The sequence below is a fragment of the Hyla sarda genome, chromosome 11 (assembly GCF_029499605.1).
Source record: "Hyla sarda isolate aHylSar1 chromosome 11, aHylSar1.hap1, whole genome shotgun sequence".
Lineage (NCBI taxonomy): Eukaryota > Metazoa > Chordata > Amphibia > Anura > Hylidae > Hyla > Hyla sarda.
The window spans coordinates 101330035-101349026 of NC_079199.1; the positions used below are offsets into that span (position 1 = coordinate 101330035).

The following is an 18992-nucleotide window of genomic DNA, read 5'->3' on the forward strand; positions in this document are numbered from 1 at the left end:
TATAATATATATGTACAGCTGGTATAAGTTATATATCTCCTGTATATAGTGATATGGACTATGCTGGTATAACCTGGTATATACTGTATATAATGTATATGTACAGCTGGTATAAGTTATATATCTCCTGTATATAGTGATATGGACCATGCTGGTATAACCTGGGTATATACTGTATATAATATATATGTACAGCTGGTATGTTATATATCTCCTGTATATAGTGATATGGACCATGCTGGTATAACCTGGGTTTTTCTAGAGTTTTTGGTGTTGCCTTTGTGACCCGTCCTGTATAAAGTATTAACAACCTGCGATACTATAAACCATCTCATCCTCTATTTCTTCTATAGCCTGAGGCGAGACTTAAACAATGCAGCCCACGGCGTCTCTGCCTGTATCGGGTGCCTCTGTGCGGAGTGCTGCTGTGTGGTAACAGAGGTTTACAGGACATGGCAACACTGCCAATGCAGGCTGTAAATTCCCGCCGTGACGCGCTCGCCCGGTCTTCATTCATAACTCATCTGGGCGAGAAGTAATTTACCCACGAGAGCATTTAGATGGGAACATGAACATGTAATTTACTGCGCTCCTTAAAGATGGCACCGAATTACTTATTTACGGCGTGATTCTGACGGGTCGGATATTTAATAATTTATCTGGGGAAGTATTGAGCCAGGGTCACCAGTAAATAATTCACTTATTATAAACTACAAAATCCCTTTTTGTTTTTCAGTAAATTACCTTTTATACCACTGGTTGGGATCGCGGACTCGTCGCCATATTTCTCGTTTTACGCTTTCCACGTGTGACACTAGAAAGGAATTGATTTGATTTGCCTTAAAGGACGCGTTGGCGTTCACACGGCGTGTATAATAGATGTTTATCCTCCGTTACTGCATATGCTACAGGCCTGATGTCATTGGACGTGAAATCTCACACATTTTAAAAGGTAACACATATGAAAGGTGGCGGAGAGGGTGTAACATAGGCCCTGGGCTGTTCACACAACGTCCTCCCAGCAGCAGTAAAGTAGTGTTCATACAACACGCCCCCTGCCGCAGCAGTAGAGTAGTGTTCACACAATGTGCCCCCCCACCGCAGCAGTAGAGTAGTGTTCATACAACATGCCCCCCCACCGCAGCAGTAGTGTTCACACAACGTGCCCCCCCTCCGCAGCAGTACAGTAGTGTTCACACAACGGGCCCCCTGCCGCAGCAGTAGAGTAGTGTTCACACAACGTGCCCCTGTGCCGCAGCAGTAGAGTAGTGTTCACACAACGTGCCCCCCCCCTGCCGCAGCAGTAAAGTAGTGTTCACACAACGGGCCCCCTGCCGCAGCAGTAGTGTAGTGTTCACTCAACGTGCCCCCCTGCTGCAGCAGTGGAGTAGTGTTCACTCAATGTGCCCCCCCCCCCTGTCGCAGCAGTAAAGTAGTGTTCACACAACGGGCCCCCCTGCTGCAGCAGTAGAGTAGTGTTCACACAACGTGCCCCCGTGCCGCAGCAGTAGAGTAGTGTTCACACAACGTGCCCCCCCCGCCGCATTAGTAAAGTAGTGTTCACACAACGTGCCCCCTGCCGCAGCAGTAGTGTAGTGTTCGCTCAACGTGCCCCCCTGCTGCAGCAGTGGAGTAGTGTTCACACAACGTGCCCCCCCGCCGCATTAGTAAAATAGTGTTCACACAACGTGCCCCCTGCCGCAGTAGTAGTGTAGTGTTCGCTCAACGTGCCCCCCTGCTGCAGCAGTGGAGTAGTGTTCACTCAACGTGCCCCCCCACCGCAGCAGTAGAGTAGTGTTCACACAACGTGCCCCCCCTGCTGCAGCAGTAGAGTAGTGTTCATACAATGTGCCCCCCCTGCTGCAGCAGTAGAGTAGTGTTCATACAATGTGCCCCCCTGTAGCAGCATTGAAGTGGTGTTCACTGTTCACCGTGCAAAGGAAACGTTAAATTTTAGTCTGGACATTACCGCATACAACAACAACAATTTCAAATATTTATTTATTGTTTGTTTATTTGTGTGATTATTTATTTGTTTGTTTATTTAATTATTATTTGTTTATTTACTTGTCTATTTATTTGTTTATTGACTTATTTGTTTATTTAATTAATTTATTAATTAAATATTTCATTATTTATTTGTGTGTTTATTTTTATATATTTATCTGTTTATTTATTCATTCATTCATTTTCATTGTATTAAAGGGGTACTCCGTTGAAAACCTTTTTTCTTTTAAATCAACTGGCTCCGGAAAGTTAAACAGATTTGTAAATTACTTCTATTAAAAAATCTTAATCCTTCCTGTACTTATTAGCTGCTGAATACTACAGAGGAAATTCTTTTCTTTTTGGAATGCTCTCTGATGACATCACGAGCACAGTGCTCTCTGCTGACGTTATAATAATAAGTCTTTATTTATTGTTGTCCTTAGTGGGATTTGAACCTAAGGCTCCAGCACTGGAAGGAATCAGTGCTAACCACTGAGCCACCATGGTGCCAACCACTGAGCCACCATGCTGCCCTTAGCATACATCTGCTATGCACGGCTGCAAAAATGGACAGAGATGTCAGCAGAGAGCACTGTGCTCGTGATGTCATCAGTGTTCCAAAAAGAAAGGAATTTCCTCTGTAGCATTCAGCAGCTAATAAGTACTGGAAGGATTAAGATTTTTTAATAGAAGTAATTTACAAATATGTTTAACTTTCTGCCACCAGTTGATTTAAAAGAAAAAAGGTTTTCACCGGAGTACCCCTTTAAGTCAGTGTTATTCAAACAGTATGTCTACAGCTTTTGCAAAACTACAACTCCCAGTGTGTAATAAGCCCTGTCTAATAAGACATTATAGAGCAGTACTGAGCAGAGTAAGCTGTAAATCCAGTTCTAGGAGGAGGAAATAGAACACTTATTAGTGTTTCCCAACCAGGGTACTTCTGCGGTTTTAGGTCTGGTCAGAAAACCTGATACAGGGCAAAAATTAGCCGACCGGAGTCACTATCTGACTCCGGTCGACTCATTCAAATGAATGAGATATGGGCCGGGTCCGGCTGGGGTACGGGAGCGCTAAGTTTTCACTCTCCCCATCAAAACGTAGTAAGAGGGAGGAAGGCGCCTCATGTGCGGGATCAGTAGATCTTGTTGGTGGGGGTAGGGGACGGTAATTCCCAAGCCGCTTACCAAAGTTGGTTGTGCGCCCACACACAACAAGGTAATGTGCAGAAGAAGTCAAGAAGAAGGTCCACTGCAGCCCTCCTGGGTAAGGGTAAAATCAAAACCGAAAGACCGGGGAGTCAGGAGTTTGTCTGGCGCAGAGAGGAACCATCAGGCAGCCAAGTAAAATCAATGGATTTATTAGATGCAACGCGTTTCGCTGCGCATGCGCAGCGAAACGCGTTGCATCTAATAAATCCATTGATTTTACTTGGCTACCTGATGGTTCCTCTCTGCGCCAGACAAACTCCTGACTCCCCGGTCTTTCGGTTTTGATTTCATCAAAATGTAGTGTGAACCCGCCCTTATAACAGCTTCACTACGGATAATTTTAGTCTGATTTGTTGTTTTTTGTTGTATTTTTGTTCCCGTCACATTTGTTTTTTTCTTGCAGAACGGTTCGGGATGTTTGTTCCTCGGTGGCGCCGAGGCGGCCATGTGCTAAGAACCTTGCAGAAGGTAGAAATGACAAGACCAACAGCTGCCGGAACATTTATGTCTGGGAATCCTGCCTGCATTTTATGCATCTCATCCGCGCACATAATGCCTCTTGACTGCTTACATTAACGCCCATCTGCTTGCATGGCACCGCGCCACACAAAGTCCACCAGCGCCGGGCATGGTGGCACGAGACCCAGTGCCGACCGGCTTCCTGAATACAACGGCTAATGGGGATTGTTACCTCAAACGGAGCCGATGAATGAGCCTCCTGTCAGCGTGCGTTCTCCCTCAGCGAGACGCGGCGCTGGGCAACTGTTAGGCCTCGGGGCACTAATATATTACAAAATGGCAGCGATATTAACTAGCTCCGCGCTGCCGAGGAAAACAATTCCCTCAGTCTGAGGTAAATTTACGTCAAACGCAACAGGGCTAATGAAGGCGGGCAGCTGCCACATCTGTTCTCGGTCTTGGCAGCAAAGGGTTCTGGGTAATTTCGGATCCTGTTGAGTTATTTTAACTTTTTTTTTTTTTTTCTCTCCGGTAATGACACAGCCGTTTGGCAGGAACAGCTTACTGCCAATCCTGTCCGAAATTAGGAGAATTTTACATAGGAAGAAGGAGCCGGGCTGAACTTGTTCTAATTTGAACGTGGGCGGACGCACGCCTGTCTCCTGCCTTATACCGTAAGGGTTCAGCCCGCCCACCCCGTCCGTAGCGGCAGCTGCGCCGACAGAAATGTGACACGATGCAAATTGTTCAGTGTCAGATCCGTAAATAATACAGGAAGGGGCCGCGTGGACGGGAAGATAAATGGCCTCATTTTATCAGGAGAGATGACTTTATCGGGAGGGAGATGGAAGACGTAAGAGACAGATAAAAAAACAGCAAAACTGTGACTGTCCGTAAAACGTGATTCAATAGGAAAAGACTATGGGGGAGATTTATCAAAACCTGTCCGGAGGAAAAGTTTACCAGTTGCCCATAGCAACCAATCAGATCGCTGCTTTCATTTTTAACAAGGCCTCTGAAAAATGAAAGCAGCGATCTGATTGGTTGCTATGGGCAACTCAGCAACTTTTCCTCTGCACAGGTTTTGATAAATCTCCCCCTATACGCGGTAAGAGTCCTTAAAGGGGTATTCCAGTAAAAAAACTGTTTTTTTCTTCTTCTCATATCAACTGGCTCCAGAAAGTTAAACAGATTTGTAAATTACTTCCATAAGAAAAAAATCGTAATCCTTCCAGTACTTATCAGCTGCTGAAGTTGAGTTGTTATTTTCTATGACCACAGTGCTCTCTGCTGACACCTAGTTCTGTCTCAGGAACTGTCCAGAGCAGGAGAGGTTTTCTATGGGGATTTTTTCCTATTCTGACCGTTTCTGTGACAGACAGAGGTGTCAGCAGAGAGCACTGTGGTCAGACCGAAAAGAACAACTCAACTTCAGCAGCTGATGAGTACTGGAAGGATTAAGATTTTTATAATAGAAGTCATTTACAAATCTGTTTAAATTTCTGGAGCCAGTTGATATGAAATGCCCCTTTAACTCCGGCATCAGAGGAGCCTGATTGGAGCCTAATTATAAGTAGTTGTGGATTAATGCATGGTGCAGGGCAGATGTTGTTACCCTAGGGGCAGATGGCATTAACCCTTTGTATTCGTGACGCCAGGGTGTGGTTTAGCCTATAACCACACAAAGGTATACCGCTGGATCCTGGGCTAGACATGAGGGCAATAAAGACTCCGACGCCAAGTCACGGACAACGGTAGCTTTACGGAGGGTAGACAGATGGTAAAGTCTATACAGTTCAGCCAGGGCCCAAGGAGGTGACCAATGACACAGAGACCTTAAGGGTTTGCTGGGACTTGTAGTAGGACTGGACAATTGAATGCAGACCACGCTGTCCTGACAGATGACAGGGATTGACTTGACTCATAAAGCGGTGACTTTATCTTACTTGACTTGATGGCGGATGCAGGACTGGACTTTGATGTCTCCAACACTCTGGACACACACACACTAGAAAAGACTGCACTGGACCTCATCCGGAAGAGAGAGAAGCTCCACCCAGGGCTTATATGGGGAGACTAGCAGGGAGCTCATAGGTCACCCCTGGGATCACCTGGTCACTGGTGCCTCCTGGGTAACAATCACATGACATGCGCCGTTCAGCTAATCTAACGTGCGCGCCGCTGCGTGTCATCCAGCAAGCGCTCGCTCCCCCAGCGAGCGACCGCGCAGCCGCCGCCTTCCTCCTCGCTGGACCTGTGTGTCAGTCAGCAGGACCTGTGTGTCAGTCAGCAGGACCTGTGTGTCAGTCAGCAGGACCTGTGTGTCAGTCAGCAGGACCTGTGTGTCAGTCAGCAGGACCTGTGTGTCAGTCAGCAGGACCTGTGTGTCAGTCAGCAGGACCTGTGTGTCAGTCAGCAGGACCTGTGTGTCAGTCAGCAGGACCTGTGTGTCAGTCAGCAGGACCTGTGTGTCAGTCAGCAGGACCTGTGTGTCAGTCAGCAGGACCTGTGTGTCAGTCAGCAGGACCTGTGTGTCAGTCAGCAGGACCTGTGTGTCAGTCAGCTGGACCTGTGTGTCAGTCAGCTGGACCTGTGTGTCAATCACACAGTGGTCCCAGTGCTGATATACAGGGAGTGGCCGTGGTGGCGGCGGCGGGGCATCGCATACCTCGTGCCACGCCTATCCGACCTTCAGTGGCTTTGATCAAAAGCATTTTTTGGGATCATGAAAGCCTGCAAATATTAGGTAAAAACATTGCTATACCCACCACCTGCACACAGTACAAAGGCTGTGTGCAGGTTATTGCACCCAGATTTCATGACAGTTGCGCTTTAAAGCAACATTACATTTTATAACACTTTACATGATAAAACATATATAGAATGGGGAAACAAGTGCATGGGGCCCGAGGGACACTGAAGGAGGCTGCCTGATAGGACAGCAGGAGCACGGGGTAACACCTCCCGTACTGGGCCACCACAATACCCTATCCAAAGGATAGGGGATAAGATGTCTGATCGCGGGAGTCCCACCGCTGGGGACCTGCGCAATCTCTGCTGCAGCACCCCAGACATCCAGTGCACAGAGCGAACTTCGCCCCATGCGGGATGGAGGCTTGTCACATCACAGTCACGCCCTGCCAGTGATGTCACGGCCACGCTCCCTCAATGCAAGTCTATGGGAGGGGGGTGTGACGGCCATCCTGCCCCCTCCCATAGACTTGCATTGAGGGGGCGTGGCTGTGACATCACGAGCCTCCGGCTCTTCACCCGACGCTCTAAACAAACGGCCAAGTGCAGCAGTCCTGCTGCTCCCTGCTTTGAATAGGGGATAAGATGTCTAGGGGCGGAGTACCCCTTTAACTGATGACCTGCTGAATTTTGATCTTCACCCAAATTAGCATTGGGGCTTCCAGCAATGGTGATCAGATCATCCAAGGTCCTCTGCCTGGAACCTTCGGCCGGGGACTTGTCTTTAGTAGTCAGTTTGACCCCCCCCCCCGAAGAACACATCCATACTGGTCACAAGATGGTGTTGCCCAGTGCTTGTGCAGAGACCCTGAGGAGATTGTGAGCTAATAGAATAGCTAAGGGGACATGTGGTCAGAGGCAGCTCTCCCATTAGGAGAGTTAGGCGGTAGCCTAAGGCCTCGCGCTTGAGGGGGCCTCCAAGCCGCCTTACTTGCCCCCGAGTGTGTGGCGATGCATACAATGGTCAAAGGCCTCACAAAGCCGCCTATGGTAGACGGGGCCTTGTGGTACACCACAGCCTTGTCATGCTAATGGCGTAATGGTTTTTATGAAGGACGGTTCCATGCTCCCTTAGTATGCACAATGTAAAAGAGGTTCCCCCCGGGGAACAAGCTAGTTACAGTATCCTGGCTGATGGCGGTTCGGTGTGCCCTTGATGTTAATGAGGTGCTGATAGTAGCCAAGACACCGGAACTCGGGGAGTTTCAAGGCAAATGGATAACTTAACTGAACAATGTAACTTCACCCACAGAATGGAGGTTCAGAACAGTTACACTTGAGTTTCTTTGCTCTGAATGTTCACATGCGTTGGCTCCTGTTGGATTAAGCTGCAGTTTCCTATCATAGGATGCAGGTCTGAACGGGGACTTGACAGCCACGAGTACTGGTCCTGAAAATGCTTTTTTTTTTCTATTTTTACTTTTAAAATGACATTTTTATTGCATTTTTTGTATTGTCTTTTTTGTATAATGACATTATTGCATTTTTGTATTGTTGATTCTTAAAAAAATTTTATTGTATTGTTTTTTAGTTTCTGTATTTTCTTTTTTTCTTTTACTATATTTTTATTGCATTTTTTGTATAGATTTTTTTTATTACATTTGACAGCATTTTTAGTATTTTTTTTCATTTACTTTTTTTGTATCTTCTTTTTACTTTTATAATGACATTTTTTATTGCCTTTTTGTATTGTTGACTTTTTTAAATTTTTTTATTGTATTTGTTTAGTTTTTGTATTTTCTTTTTTAAATTTTATTATATTGTTATTGCATTTTTTTTGTATTGATTTTTTTATTACATTTTATTGCATTTTTAGTATTTTCATTTACATTTTTTTTTGTAGTTTCTTCTTACTTTTATTACATTTTTATTGCATTTTTTTTTATTGTGTTATCCAACATAGAGGTTGGACAAAGATAACATCTACGAAAAAAAACATGTATGTCGCATCTAGAAGTCTAGCATCCGAAGCCATTAATATATAGGACTCGCGAGTCATTTTATGGGTGTGCAGGACCCGGGAGGGCTCGTGGGACATGTAAAATAAATGGGGTGTCACTCTGTTTCCCGATTAGGAAAAAGAAACTTTACTTCTGCATGATTTTGATAGGATTTCTTTCTTTGTATTCCCCCGGTGTCGTCCTCCCATATCGAGCTGTAATTCACTGTTTGCCGGCGCAAGCAGAATTTCCCTGTGTTGTAATTCGTTTTTCAGGGTAGCGGAGGGGATGTGGGGGCGTTGATGGGAGATGTAGGATGGGAATAGGCATGGGGGGGCAAGGCGGTGGGGATGTAAGATGGGGGGTGTCATGGTGATAAAACCTGACTGAGAACCATAGCGCTGACCCGACTGGGGAAACATAAACATTATATAAACCCCCCAATCCACCTTTGCCGCTCCCCTCACGTGCCGGGCCCCGTACGCTGGAGGCTTACAGAAACTGTTCATTAACAACGCATTTAGCATCGCTTGTAATAACACGAGCCGTAATGAATTCATTTAGAAATCCCGCTGATGATGTCTTATGGCTTTGGAGAAGAATTCCACTTTAATCCAGCAATCTCTAATGCATCATTAACACAGCGGGGCCCGCTTCAGCTACAGCACCAGAGAAAAGAAAGCAAAGAAAGTTTGAAGCCTGATTAACTCTTTCCCTACAATTAAAAGCCGAATCGCAACGTGGCCGACGTAGGTTTTGTTCAGAACGCATGGAGGGGGCGGTGGGGGGGTCGTGATGTCACGACCACACACCCTTGTGAGGTCACACCATGCCCCCTCAATGCAAGTCTATGGGAGGGGGCGTGGCGACAGCCACGCCCCCTCCCATAGACTTGCATCGAGGGGGCGTGGTGTGATGCACGAAGGGGCGCAGTCGTTAAGTCACGACCACCACCGCTGGCGCCCAGCGTTTTAAATGAACGCTGGGTGCTGCACAGAGATTGCGGGGTCCCCATGATCAGACATCTTATCCCCAATTCTTTAGATAGGGGATAAGATGTCTAGGGGCAGAGTACCCCTCTATTCCAGTGGAAATCAGACCAAGCTGTGACTGGAGGACGCCGGAGATATAATGGTGGTAAATGGAGCAATGGGGAACCTGTAGCTGAATAGCGGCGTGACCTAGGGCTTTTAGTGGGACCCCCTCCGCTCTTTCCTTAGGGGTTAGTTATGGGGGGAGGGGGGTTATGGGGCGGGTTGGGTTCCTAAAAATGACTACAATGACTTGTGAGTCCTATCTATTAATGGCGTCAGATGGTAGTATGCTAGATGTGAGATACTGTACTGTTTTTTTTTTTTTTTTTTTTTTTTTTTTTTTTTTTTTGGAATGTATGTTATTTTTGTCCAACCTAAATATTTGATAATACAATAAAAAAAAATTAAAAGAAAAATGCAATAAAAATTTTATAATCAAAGTAAAAATGAAATACAAAAAAAAGGGATAGACTGTTTTGGGCATTACAGGGGTTCAAAGTTTAGGGTGGAGGAGCGCAGGGATGGACTAGAGGGGCACGCTGGCTTTTTTTGTTTTTTTGGCATCTGTAGTGGTTATGCCAGGTGAAAGGGTCCTTGATAGTAGTAATTTTCGGTATGGTGAGGAAATGGAGAAGCGGTTTTACCAACTGTTTGGTTACAGCTGGAATGGGCCTCATGGTGGTGGTTTGAGCCCCTAGGAGTTGTTGGGATCATGTAAGGAGCTTGGGCTCCGCCTTCTCCCTGCTGCCCGGGCTTACATGACAATGCGATCAGCCTATCACCAGGCTAGGCAGGACATCGCTGCAGCCGGCGATACACTGAGTGCCTTATGACTCACCGTCCCCATGAAGCAGGAAGAAGACCAGCACCGGAGGACTGGGACACCGATATCAGCGCAACAGGGGAATGTCGGAAGGTGAGATAAAGTTTGTTTGTTTTAGTTTTTGCAGCCTGGGCACAGAGGAAAAATGAATAATTTTCAGTACAGTTCTCCTTTAAGTTTTTATTATATTTGTGTTAAAAAAAAATGGACCAAGTGGCATGTTTCCTCGTTCTTGTGGGTAAAAGGGGGTTTAGGTAGTTAGGAGGTACTATATGTTTTTAGGGTTAAACATATCTAAACTCCCTCCAGTCATGCAAGAAATGCATAACGTTTTGTGGTCAGAAGCGTCATTGACCTGTGTCGCCTAGAGCAGAGGTCCCCAACCCAGTCCTCAAGGCCACCAACAGTCCAGGATTTGAGTTCTTCCCTGTTCTATTCCAATGGAGCCAATGAAAAAGTGGAGTCACAGACAATGAATATGTAAATTGAGTGGGCAGAGCCGGCCCCCTGTGCATGATTTCCTGAATTTAGCAGTGGATCTTCTGGGGGACATCTCTCAGAACCTAGACACATTTAAGTAAGTGACCCCTCGTTGGACTCCTGTTCCCCCACACTATAACCCAGTGTAATGGGTTTAGTGTGGGTGAACAGGCTGACAGTTTTCCTTTAACTGGTCTGAACCAGTTCCAGCCCTCCAGCTAGGAGGGAGACTGGAATAAGAAATCTCCACCCACATTCTAGCAAATTCTACATTTCCTATGTAGTAGTAGAAATGTAACCATTAGATGGCAGCAAAGTAAAAAGTCCAAAGTACAGTGTTCACACATGTATAACATATGGCATGAATTACACAAAAAACAACAGTGCACAATAAATAAAGTAAAACACGGTAACAGAACTGTAACCATACGACAACCAATAACTCTTAGAAGTTGGATCTGTACTGGGACACTGCAATTAATTTCAGTTTACTAATGTATATCCACCAGACGAAAACCGAAAAACACTTTTATGACCTCCACGTGATAATGGATCCCTGTGCAGACTTACTTTTGAAACTTTCCCAACAAGCACGCTAAACGTAGGGGCAAAATGTGAATGGAGGCTTAGTTATTAACTTATGCTTATTATTAACATAGGGTGGTAATAGTGAGGAAGAGCATCAATAGTGAGGAAAGCAGTGGTCTCCAAACTGTTTGAAGACCACTGCATGAACCAATATTCCATCCTTCCAGTAAATTTGGGAATTTTTTTAAATAGAGGTACAAGATGCCTCCTCTACAGTTGACAACAAGTTAACGTCAATTAGAAACATAATTGAGTCATTTCCTTTAGTTTTCTGCTCCTTGTAAACCGATTGTTCTTTACAGATGCTCCGGGATATAATGAAACATTGTGAAGCTGCAGTCATCGCCGCTCTCATTGATCTCAATAGCGGTAACATGTTAAGTAAAACGTCTTTTATATACATTTGCCATTGTTAGCATAATAATAAGCGTTTGTGTTTCGTTGCGAGCAGGAATGGAGGAAAAAAAGCTTTGGTGTGTTATATACATAAATTGTCTGATCCTATTCACCGCAGCCTAAGTCTTGTTTGTCTGTTCAGCAGACAGAGGGATTAATGCCTGTTGTAAAGATAGGACAATATGTGGTATACTCAATATGGCCCTGAAACGGTTTGCCCATATTATCATAGAAGAGGGCCCTTTTAAGTCGCGTGGCTTTGGTTAAAGGGATTCTTTTTATGCATGTAACTATATAGTCACTTTGTAATAGACACCTCATCTCTATTATTATCTGTTTTACAGCATTGTCAAAAATGAAGGTATTCTGTATGGATGTCAGGACAACATCCCAGGGTGAGGATGAATCATTGTCGTCGTTTTAACTTTTAGCCACTTGTAAAAGGTTTTGAGGGTGTCAACCTTTGTCCCTGTAGTCCCTTACCCCTGTCACCACTTGTGCTCTGCAGGCCAATTCTGAGCCTCCCTTTCTGGGAGCTGGGGTACATATCTGCAGAAGTGCCTTCACCCAACGGAACATCTGTGGGGTTGCGTTGGGAATATCTTTGACAGGTTTAATGGAACTTAATTTGTATTGCATAAAAGAACCATGCATAACATAACAAACCCAAGCACACCTGCAGCCCACCCTAATCTTCGCCCTAATGGCTGTTGGGTACCTTCAGTTAGTGCACATTGAATAGATAGAGCCCATAAAAAGTCCTGATCCACAGTGTTACGTGCAATTGTCCACAAACGGATCACAAAGATTTTTTATCGTTATATGAATTTACGGTGCCCTATTGTGGGGCAGCTAAGAAGGACTTCAGGCTAACACAGACCACAATTAGATTAGTCCAGTTTATCTTTTTATTTACTCCTCACAGAGAGCTTTCCTGTAACCAGATCTGGATCTCTCCAACTTTCTGGCTGATTCCTCTCAGATGCTTCAGCACTCTCGCGGCCAGATCCGGGTAAGCTGCTTCCACTGTGTACTTTCCTTTTCATGGCTAAGCTGGAACTAAAAAATCCAAGATAGCTACCAGCACATGTCCACAAAACTCCTCCTTCCCCAACTTTAGTCACTGCTCAGTTCATTTGCTTTTGCAGTCTACCATTTACTGGACACTTAATGTAATTGCACGATAATACCAACAATAATCCCAGGGGTTACACACTTATCTTATGGTCACCAAACTCAAAACCTATAATTTAAGATATGTAATTATGTGTTAGTACAATCTCTGCTTGCTGTCATAAATCGGTAACGCCTTGGTAAAGTGATCACTATGTAGTCGTAGGGCTTGAATTGGCTCACCATATTTCCATGAGAAGAAAATAGGACATTGGGATAGCAAAAAATTGGACGGGGTTATATATAGTTGTAGGCCCACATACTGCCCATATATATATATATATATATATATATATATATAGTTATAGGCCCCATTTGCCACCATATTTAGTTAGAGGCCCTTCACTGCCCCCATATATAGTCGAAGACCCCTATACTGCCCCCATATATAGTTGTAGGCCCCCATACTGCTCCCATACAGTCATGGCCCTAAATGTTGGCACCCCTGAAATTTTATAAGAAAATGAAGTATTTCTCACAGAAAAGGATTGCAGTAACACATGTTTTGCTATACACATGTTTATTCCTTTTGTGTGTATTGGAACTAAACCAAAAAAGGGAGGGAAAAAAAAGCAAATTGGACATAGTGTCACCAAACTCCAAAAATGGTCTGGACAAAATTATTGGCACCCTTTCCAAACTGTTGGCAATATAAAAATCACACCTGAAGGCAGATAAAAAGGAGAGAAGTTCACTTTGTCTTTGCATTGTGTGTCTGTGTGTGCGCCACACTAAGCCAGGACAACAGCAAGAGGAGGACAGTGCAACCCATGGCACTGTAGCTAATCTCCCTGGGCATGGACGGAAGAGAAAAATTGATGAATGGTGTCAACGTAGGATAGTTCGAATGGTGGATAAGCAGCCCCAAACAAGTTCCAAAGATATTGAAGCTGTCCTGCAGGGTCAGGGAGCATCAGTGTCAGCGCGAACTATCCGTCGACATTTAAATGAAATGAAACGCTATGGCAGGAGACCCAGGAGGACCCCACTATGGAGGAGACCCAGGAGGACCCCACTATGGAGGAGACCCAGGAGGACCCCACTATGAAGGAGACCCAGGAGGACCCCACTGCTAACACAGAGACATAAAAAACAAGACTACATTTTACCAAAATGAACTTGAGTAACCAAAATCCTTCTGGGAAAACGTCTTGTGGACAGATGAGACCAAGATAGAGCTTTTTGGTGAAGTACATCATTCTGCTGTTTACCCAAAACACAATGAGTCCTACAAAGAAAAGAACACAGTACCTACAGTGAAATATGGTGGAGGTCAATGAGGTTTTGGGGTTGTTTTGCTGCCTCTGGCACTGGGGGCCTTAAATGTGTACAAGACATCATGAAATCTGAGGATTACCAATGGATTTTGGGTCGCACTGCCCTTTATGTAGATGTAGGCCCCTATACTGCCCCCATATATAGTTTTAGACCCCTATACTGCCCCCATATTTAGTGATAGGCCTCTATACGTCGCCTATATATAGTTATAGTCCCCATACTTCCCACCATATTTAGTTGCAGGCCCTTCACTGCCCCCATATATAGTTGTAGGGCCCCAGAGACCCCCCCCATATATAGTTGTAGTCCCAAATACTGCCCCCATATATAGTTGGACAAGGCAAGAGATGTGCGGCTGTGTAGGGGTAGAAATAGTAGTACCTGTTTGGGTAGTAGTAGTAGCTCTGCAGTACAGTATGGAACATGATGTAGGGCTAGTAGTAGCAATTGCCATTTTGAGACACTCATCCTTACCAAATTTCAGAACTTTTTAATTTGCCGAATTGCTGAGTTTTTGGGAAATTTTAAACTAATATGATCAATTTGCTCATCGTTAATCGGCAACAGTATATTTCTTCTTGAACCTTAAAGGGGTACTCTGCCCCTAGACATCTAAGTCCAAAGGAGAGGGGATAAGATGTCTGATCGCTGGGGATCTCCCGGCATTCGTTTAGAGTGTCGGGTGCAGCGCCGGAGTGCCAGAGGCTCGTGACCTTACGGCCACGCCCTGCTTGTGATTTCACGGGCATGACCCTTCAATGCAAGCCTATGGGAGGGGGCATGACGGATGTCACGGGGGGGGGGGGGGGCGTGATGGATATATCGCTTGTGACATCACAGCCACCCCTCTCAATGCAAGTCTATGGGAGGGGGCGTGACGGATGTCACGCCCCCTCCCATAGACTTGCATTGAGGGGGCGTGGTCGTGACATCACAAGCGGGGCGTGGCTGTAAGGTCATGAGCCTCCGGCACTCCGGCGCTTCACCTGACACTCTAAACGAACAACGGGATATCCCCAGCGATCAGACATCTTATCCCCTATCCTTTGGATTTAGATGTCTAAGGGCGGAGTACCCCTTTAAAGAGGTACTTTACTGGAAAACATTTTTTCCTAAATCAACTGGTGCCAGAAAGTTAAACAGATTTGTAAATTACTTCTATTAAAAAAATATTAATCCTTCCAGTACTTATCAGCTGCAGTATGATTCACAGGAAGTTGTTTTGTTTTTTCATTTCCTTTTCTGCCTGACCACAGTGATCTCTGCTGACACTTTTGTCCATGTCAGGAACTGTCCATAGTAGAAGCAAATCCCCATAGAAAACATATGCTGCTCTGGTCAGTTCCTAAAATGGACAGAGATGTCAGCAGAGAGCACTGTGGTCAGGCAGAAAGGAAACTCAAAATGAAAAGAACTTCCTGTGGAGCATAACAGCAGCTGATAAATAATGGAAGGATTAACCCCTTAAGGACTCAGGGTTTTTCCGTTTTTGCACTTTCGTTTTTTCCTCCTTACCTTTTAAAAATCATAACCCTTTCAATTTTCCACCTAAAAATCCATATTATGGCTTATTTTTTGCGTCGCCAATTCTACTTTGCAGTGACATTAGTCATTTTACCCAAAAATGCACAGCGAAATGGAAAAAAAAATCATTGTGCTACAAAATCGAAAAAAAAACGCCATTTTGTAACTTTTGGGGGCTTTCGTTTCTACGCAGTGCATATTTCGGTAAAAATGACACCTTATCATTATTCTGTAGGTCCATACGGTTAAAATGATCCCCTACTTATATAGGTTTGATTTTGTCGCACTTCTGGAAAAAATCATAACTACATGCAGGAAAATGTATACGTTTAAAAATGTCATCTTCTGACCCCTATAACTTTTTTATTTTTCCACGTATGGGGCGGTATGAGGACTCATTTTTTGCGCCGTGATCTGAAGTTTTTATCGGTATGATTTTTGTTTTGATCGGACTTTTTGATCACTTTTTATTTATTTTTTAATGATATAAAAAGTGACCAAAATACGCTTTTTTGGACTTTGGAATTTTTTTGCGCGTACGCCATTGACCGTACGGCTTAATTAATGATATATTTTTATAGTTCGGACATTTACGCACGCGGCGATACCACATATGTTTATTTTTTATTTTTTTTACACTGTTTTATTTTTTTTATGGGAAAAGGGGGGTGATTCAAACTTTTATTAGGGAAGGGGTTAAATGACCTTTATTAACACTTTTTTTTTTACATTTTTTTTGCAGTGTTATAGGTCCCATAGGGACCTATAACACTGCACACACTGATCTCTAATGCTGATCACTGGCGTGCATTAACACGCCTGTGATCAGCATTATCGGCGCTTGACTGCTCCTGCCTCGATCTCAGGCACGGAGCAGTCATTCGTCGATCGGACACCGGGGAGGCAGGTAAGAGCCCTCCCGGTGTCAGATCAGCTGTTCGGGACGCCGCGATTTCACCGCGGCGGTCCCGAACAGCCCAACTGAGCAGCCGGGTCACTTTCACTTTCACTTTAGAAGCGGCGGTCAGCTTTGACCGCCGCTTCTAAAGGGTTAATACCGCACATCGCCGCGATCGGCGATGTGTGGTATTAGCCGCGGGTCCCGGCCGTTGATTTGCGCCGGGACCGACGCGATATGATGCGGGATCGCGGCGCGATCCCGCTTCATATCGCGGGAGCCGGCGCAGGACGTAAATATACGTCCTGCGTCGTTAAGGGGTTAAAGGGGTATTCCAGGAAAAAAAACTTTTTTTTATTTTATTTTTTTATATCAACTGGCTCCAGAAAGTTAAACAGATTTATAAATTACTTCTATTAAAAAATCTTAATCCTTTCAATAATTATCAGCTGCTGAAGTTGAGTTGTTGTTTTCTGTCTGGCAACAGTGCTCTCTGCTGACATCTCTGCTTGTCTCGGGAACTGCACAGAGTAGGAGAGGTTTGCTATGGGGATTTGCTTCTAAACTGGGTGGTTCCAGAGACAGGTGTCATCAGAGAGCACTTAGACAGAAAAGAACAACTCAACTTCAGCAGCTCATAAGTACTGAAAGGATTAAGATTTTTTAATAGAAGTAATTAACAAATCTGTTTAACTTTCTAGCACCAGTTGATTTAAAAAAAAAAATATGTTTTCCAGTGGAGTACCCCTTTAAGTTACATGAAGCCGCCATCCTGGGCAGCGAGCAGTTAATGTCTTCTATTATCTCCCTCCATATCTCTATCATCTGATGCAGCAGATGAGGGCCATACAGGCTGCATAAGTATGAGCGATGGCAGTCAGCCCTGACAGATTGCCCTGCAATATAATAGAGGCGACAGGCTCATTAGGTATTAATGCGGATGCGATGCGTTATTCTGCAGAAATTAATTGAACGCATTAGTTAATGCTTATTTATTGCAACATTATCATGCGGGATCAGTACACCAGACCGCGGTAATTCCTCCATAACCATCATTTGTGTCACATTTCAAACAGCCCTTGTTAAATATATGCTGCCTGCAGAAAGCTTTAATCTCCTGTCATTAGACGACAGGCAATTTGGTGGCGTTCGGGGATCGGGCCTGTGAAGATGACACTTTGCTGTACGGAGGTGTTGGGGGGGGGGGGGGCAGTGGGAAAAAAGAAAAACCCAACAACCTCGTTTCATCATATTTACCTAAAACACTAGCATCTAGATATATAAAGTGAGGAAATAATGGTGCCTGTGCCGGGCTCCGCTTGGGCCTTCACCTCTCATTCCCTCTGTAGCACGTTTAATTAAAAGGAGAACACGCCGCACAATTATCCGTCCATCCACGGCGCCGACTGATTCCTTTCTCGGCGTCTACAAGTCAGTCCACCGCCTTCTGTTGTGTGATCATCGTTACCACTAACAATCGGCCCAATATGGCGGTCTGCGGAGAATCGCAAGTCAGTTTGTAAAGTGTCTGTGACATATAGTGATCCCTCAACATACAATGGTCTTTTCTGGACCATTGTATGTTGAGTCTGGTTCAAGTTACAATGTACAGACAGTCCAGATCTGTGAAATGTATCACTGGCTGGAAGAACTGACCAATCAGAATGGGCATTCACTGGTAAAACACCTGTATTACTGAAGTGGTATGTAGTGACTGGTGTCTGGTAGCGCCCCCTACAGTATAGGGAGGTATTACATGTTCTGTACTACTCTTTACTTGTCTTACTGAAGTGTATGCACTGACTGGTGTCTGGTAGCACCCCCTACAGTACAGGGAGGTATTACATGTTCTGTACTCTTTACCTGTATTACTGAAGTGTATGCACTGACTGGTGTCTGGTAGCGCCCCCTACAGTATAGGGAGGTATTACATGTTCTGTACTCTTTACCTGTATTACTGAAGTGCATGCACTGACTGGTGTCTGGTAGCGCCCCCTACAGTACAGGGAGGTATTACATGTTCTGTACTACTCTTTACCTGTAATACTGAAGTGTATACACTGACTGGTGTCTGGTAGCGCCCCCTACAGTACAGGGAGGTATTACATGTTCTGTACTACTCTTTACCTGTATTACTGAAATGTATGCAGTGACTGGTGTCTGGTAGCGCCCCCTACAGTACAGGGAGGTATTACATGTTCTGTACTCTTTACCTGTATTACTGAAGTGCATGCACTGACTGGTGTCTGGTAGCGCCCCCTACAGTACAGGGAGGTATTACATGTTCTGTACTACTCTTTACCTGTATTACTGAAATGTATGCAGTGACTGGTGTCTGGTAGCGCCCCCTACAGTACAGGGAGGTATTACATGTTCTGTACTCTTTACCTGTATTACTGAAGTGTATGCACTGACTGGTGTCTGGTAGCGTCCCCTACAGTACAGGGA

General features: G+C 44.8%; 1 protein-coding gene across 1 annotated transcript in view; it reads left to right on the top strand.

The window, feature by feature from the left end:
• The window catches only part of LOC130295328 (CD48 antigen-like), a 94089-nt gene that overhangs the window by 15889 nt on the left and 59208 nt on the right, over positions 1–18992 (top strand). The window contains exon 2 of the mRNA XM_056545967.1: positions 3604–3668. Coding sequence (XP_056401942.1) covers positions 3604–3668 — 65 coding nt within the window. The remainder of the gene's footprint in view (positions 1–3603; positions 3669–18992) is intronic.